The sequence below is a fragment of the Poromitra crassiceps genome (assembly GCF_964638095.1).
Source record: "Poromitra crassiceps genome assembly, chromosome: 21".
Classification (NCBI taxonomy): domain Eukaryota; kingdom Metazoa; phylum Chordata; class Actinopteri; order Beryciformes; family Melamphaidae; genus Poromitra; species Poromitra crassiceps.
In genome coordinates, this window is record NC_139638.1 from 11,856,878 (window position 1) to 11,862,309 (window position 5,432).

Below are 5,432 nucleotides of genomic sequence, written 5' to 3' on the forward strand. Positions count from 1 at the left end.
CCGGGTCGCTGCTCCACCCTCTGCCGATCTGGGAGAGCAGAGACTAGCACCATGCTTCCTCTGACACATGAGCAGTTGCCAGCCGCTTCTTTTCACCTGGCAGGGGGCGATTCAGCAGCAGGATGTGGGAGGATCACGCTATTCCCACCAGTTCCCTTCCGGTCCGACTAAGCAGAGGAGGCGCTAGTGTAGCGACCAGGACACATGGTAATGGTAATGGCCTGCATTTATATACTGTAGCGCTTTTATCCAAAGCGCTTTACAGTCAGTAGGTACATTCACACATACCTCCAATCCGGCTTCCCACTAGGGCTGCAACTAACGATTATTTTCATAATCGATTAATCTGTCGATTATTTTCTCGATTAATCGATTAGTTGTTTGGTCTATAAAATGTCAGAAAATGGTAGCAAATGACGATCAGTGTTTCCCAAAGCTCAAGATGACGCTCTCAAGTGTCTTGTTTTGTCCACAACTCAAAGATAATATCAGTTTACTGTCATACAGGAGTAAAGAAACCAGAAAATATTCACATTTAAGAAGCTGGAATCAGAGAATTTAGACCTTTTCTCTTAAAATTTTACTCAAAACGATGAATCGATTATCAAAATAGTTGTCGATTGATTTTCTGTCGATCGACTAATCGATTAATCGAATAATTGTTGCAGCTCTACTTCCCACCCGCAGACCCCAGCCAATCATGCCTGTATGGACCAAGCCGGAGGTAACACAGGGGTGCGAACCTGCGACCCTCGTGTCGGTAGGCAGGGAATCTGCCGTTACTGAGCAAAACTACCTGGACGCCCTGCGTTAAAGGCCCTGTTAAAGGCCCTGCGTTTGTAATCATCGGGTCAACCTCACATTAGATGGGAAAGTTGGGATTTCTGCTCATCAAACACTATGAAACAACTCATTCAATAACAACACCTGCTCGTAGCTTGAAACGAGGCACCTCAGCTATTTATTCAGTCTGGTCAATAAGAGTTGAACAGGGATGACAGCAATCACAGATAATCAGGCCGCCAAACATACAGACATCCCATAATAACATTAGAGGGAAAGATGACTGACTTTGTTTATGATCCACATTAAACGCAGCAGCTAAACATAATGGAAATACACCAACAACATCTTCGATAACGAGGTATATTTTACATTCTCAGTGTGAAACTAATTATTAGCCCTTCATTATTCATTGGATACATGACTCCCTTAAAAAAATCTCTGCTGCAAATCATCCAGACATAACTCAAGATCAATCATGAATGTGTTCTATACAAATTGTTATAACGACAGCAAAGAGAGAAAGTAAAGAGTCTAAAAATGCATACTAGATTAACATTAGGTCCATTTCCAAAAGGAGTCTTCTTTCGGTCCATCTGTCCTCTACTCCTTCAGCCAGGTGAGCAGCTGAGGTGCATAGTAGGTGATGATGATGTCGGCACCTGGAGCAGAGAGTGGGCGGGGTTAGAGAGTGGGCGGAGTTAATGATTAGTGGGCGGGGTTAATGATTCATAGACCAGGGTTCCTTCCCACACATTTTCATGGATAACATTTCAAAACTTTTCCATGACTTTTGGAGGATCTATAATAGGATTTCCATGTGATGTGAGGCGGTGACTCTGAATCCACAGCAGAAATGATTACTACACTGGACAACCAGGACACAGCTCTTTATAATGGATTTACTTCATCACGTTACATGATGGAAGCTGGTGAAATAAAACAGGAATTTCCCATAAAGATTTTCATATAAAATACAAGAAGCACTAAAGTCAACACGCATTAGAGCTATGTTATGTCAACCGCTACAGAAAAGAAATTCGCTGTTATGTTACATTATGTGGAAGGTTACCCATGGAAGATTTGATTACTGTAACAAATTAATTTTATTACACACAACAAAATGCTATGACTTTTCAAAAACATTCAAGGATTGTACAAATTCCATGACTTTTCCAGGCCTGCAAAACGAGATGTTGAAATTCCACAACGTTTCCAGGTCTTCCATGACCATGGGAACCCTGACTACTAGTGAAATAGGGAGTTGAGGTTATCGGGGCATGACTCCAGACTCCAGCCTCCCCTCCCCTCTCCTCTTCTCCCTTCCCCTCCTCTTCTCCCCTCCCTCCTCTCACCTGCCCCTCCCTCTCCTCTCCTCCCTTCCCCTCCCTCCTCTCACCTGCCCTCCCCTCTCCTCTCCTCCCTTCCCCTCCCTCCTCTCACCTGCCCCTCCCTCTCCTCTCCTCCCCTCCCTCCTCTCACCTGCTCCTCCCTCTCCTCTTCTCCCTTCCCCTCCCTCCCCTCCCCTCTCCTCTCCTCCCTTCCCCTCCCTCCCCTCTCCTCTTCTCCCTTCCCCCTCCCTCCTCTCACCTGCCCCTCCCTCTCCTCTTCTCCCTTCCTCTCCCTCCTCTCACGTGCCCCCCCTCTCCTCTTCTCCCTTCCCCTCCCTCCTCTCACCTGCCCCTCCCTCTCCTCTCCTCTTCTCCCCTCCCTCCTCTCACCTGCTCCTCCCTCTCCTCTTCTCCCTTCCCCTCCCTCTCCTCTTCTCCCTTCCCCCTCCCTCCTCTCACGTGCCCCCCCCTCTCCTCTTCTCCCTTCCCCTCCCTCCTCTCACCTGCCCCTCCCTCTGCTCTTCTCCCTTCCTCTCACCTGCCCCTCCCCTCTCCTCTCCTCCCTTCCCCTCCCTCCTCTCACCTCCCCTCCCTCCTCTCACCTGCCCCTCCCCTCTCCTCCCCTCACCTCTCCTCCCTTCCCCTCCCTCCTCTCACCTCCCTCCTCTCACCTGCCCCTCCCCTCTCCTCTCCTCCCCCTCCCTCCTCTCACCTGCCCGGCGGAAAGACGTCATGGCCTCCATCACGGCGGCGCGCAGCTGGAAGGCTCCGGCCTGCGCCCCGTGCCACAGCATGGCAAACTCCCCCGACACGTTGTACACTGCCAGGGGGTGATGGGGGTGCTGCACAGGAGAGAAAAGAGAAGATTACAAACAACTTGGATACTCTTGACATCCCAGGCATGTGATTGGCAAAGGACACAAAGAGAAGGAAATTATACTGAGCATAGTAAAATATTTATATAGAGGCACAAATTAAGAAATGTTTTAAACATTTTCTTACGTTTAAGGGAAACAGGTCTCTTCAGTTGAAAATAATATAGATGTTTCATGTGAAGAGAATTAGTTTTTGCATTTATGAATGGGAGGATTCAATACCTAACTGACTAACCAGCTGACTGGAGAGAAATAGTAAAATTTGATCCAACATTATATTGAAGATGCTGCTGAGCTTAAAAACAGAAAACAAACAAACTGCTGTAGCTTGTAGGCATCTAACCATCAAGTGTCAGTCCAAGCTAGCTAACACTATTTCGATCTAGCTACCTGTACCTCAACAATGACCTCAACTCTGCCTGATTTTTGCTGTCTTCCCAGATATGATAATCAATCACTTGATTAAACTAACCTATAAACATATCTTACCTTTCTTCCTCTTGAAAAGGTGAAGATCCATGATTTTTTTTTTCTTTAACCTTTATTTATACAGGGGGAGTCTCACTGAGAGCAATACTCTCTTTTTCAGGAGTGCCCTGTTCACATTCACACACACATTCATACCTGGAAGCTGACCAGTACAACCACAGTCTAATCTGTTGGCCACTGAGCAGCTCCACTGGACCGGTTGGGGTTAAGGGCCTTGCTCAAGGGCACCTCAGTGGTGGTAATGAGGGAGGGGCCAGTGCTGCCTTGTGTCTTGTGTCTGGCTGGGATTGTGTTTCTCTGACCTACACTAGGACCGACCGGTTAAAATCCTCCATAACGTCCGTAGCCTATTCCTTTAGTTTAGTAGTCCTCAAACTACACAATGACAGATTTGCAGAGCCCGCTCCCGACGATGCAGAGACGCACAGAGCAGCGACAGGTGCGTTCGATTTGTGTCCCGGCATGTACCTTGATGCACCCAAAGCCAGGCTTCAGAGCAGGCTCACGTAAAATAACCAGCCCATTCTGACTACTAACTCAAATTGAGCCTACAGTCTGTGCAGGCAGTGAGAGGTGACAGAAATCTTCAACAATGTAAAACTTCAATTGGGACGACATATTAATTTATCAAATATATTCTGAGCTAATCTGAAAATATTCAGGGATTAAGCCCCGAAAGAAAGACCCTGGCAATGTCTCTGGAGGAGTGTTCGGCTTGTTGATTCCTCACCTGACTGCACTCGGCTACTCTCGTCTATTTTCCAGGTGGGCAGGTAGTTATATCAAATTAGAACACGGCTCTCTCGAATACTCGATTCTGATTGGTCAATCAACAATATTCACCGGTCATTATTTCTCGACAACCGACCGCTGCTCTGCCACACCTGGATTAATCAGTTGGTAAGAGCATTTTGTCCGCAGACGCTACTAATTAGGCCAACCAGTTGCAGCTGTGGTGTCTTGTGTGCCAATTACGAATGAAACCGCTTTGTGTTGAAAACGCTATTAAAAAATCTATTTGAATAATTATTTTTGTCAGATTATTGAATCATTTAGTTGTAGGCCGTGTTCTAAGCGGGATAATGTATACTGAGCCGGTGATTACTGGAAATAATGACCTTCAGGTGAATATTAAGCCCTCCGCTGCGCGTCGGGCTAAATCATTCACCTGTCGGTCATTATTTCCACAGTAATCACCGGCTCAGTATACATTATCCCTTAGCTAACGTAGGCTCGTCACACTGGTGAGTGTCGGTCACTCACCAGTGTGACTTTGGTGAGTGTCGGTCACTCACCAGTGTGACTTTGGTGAGTGTCGGTCACTCACCAGTGTGACTTTGGTGAGTGTCGGTCACTCACCAGTGTGACTTTGGTGAGTGTCGGTCACTCACCAGTGTGACACTGGTGAGTGACCGACACTCACCAGTGTGACGAGCCTCTTTACTTCACTCGGGCAAATCATGCCCCCCACAATTATTTTTTTACGGATCTGCTTCACTGCAGTCACAAAGGAAGAGCGAGTCAAGTAATCAAGTAATAATAATAATAATAATAAAGTAAAATCAATCTGTGATGTTGTATTGGTTGGCATTTGTATTGATGCTACTGGTGCAGCATCAGATCACCATTACAGAAGTAATGGGAGTTCATTTAATTTCACTAATACAGATTTAAATACAGGCTATACGCAGGAATCCTGAAGTTAAATTCAATAGCTTTTAAGACCTTTTCAAGACCTCAACGTTTTGTCACATCAGTGATAGGCGTGTAAATCACAAGTTTCATCACAATAAAATATATTGATATTTTTTTGATACGGACAACGATATCGTTGGACAACGATATGATATTTGCTGATATCACAAAGTCCGATACGATATCGATTCAATTCAGGGGTCTGCAATCTATATGGGACGACATAATATGCTCATTTAACACCATCAGCACAATAGCT

General features: G+C 46.0%; 1 protein-coding gene across 2 annotated transcripts in view; it reads right to left on the reverse strand.

Moving 5' to 3' along the window:
• Window positions 1-944: 944 nt before the first annotated feature.
• alad (aminolevulinate dehydratase) overlaps window positions 945-5,432 on the reverse strand; it is a 25,116-nt gene continuing 20,628 nt past the window's right edge. For both annotated transcript variants that reach the window (XM_083657636.1, XM_083657635.1), the window contains 2 exons: window positions 2,827-2,956; window positions 945-1,445 (listed from right to left, as the gene is read on the reverse strand). In XM_083657636.1, the coding sequence (XP_083513762.1) occupies window positions 1,387-1,445; window positions 2,827-2,956 (189 nt within the window). In that variant the 3' untranslated portion in view covers window positions 945-1,386. The remainder of the gene's footprint in view (window positions 1,446-2,826; window positions 2,957-5,432) is intronic.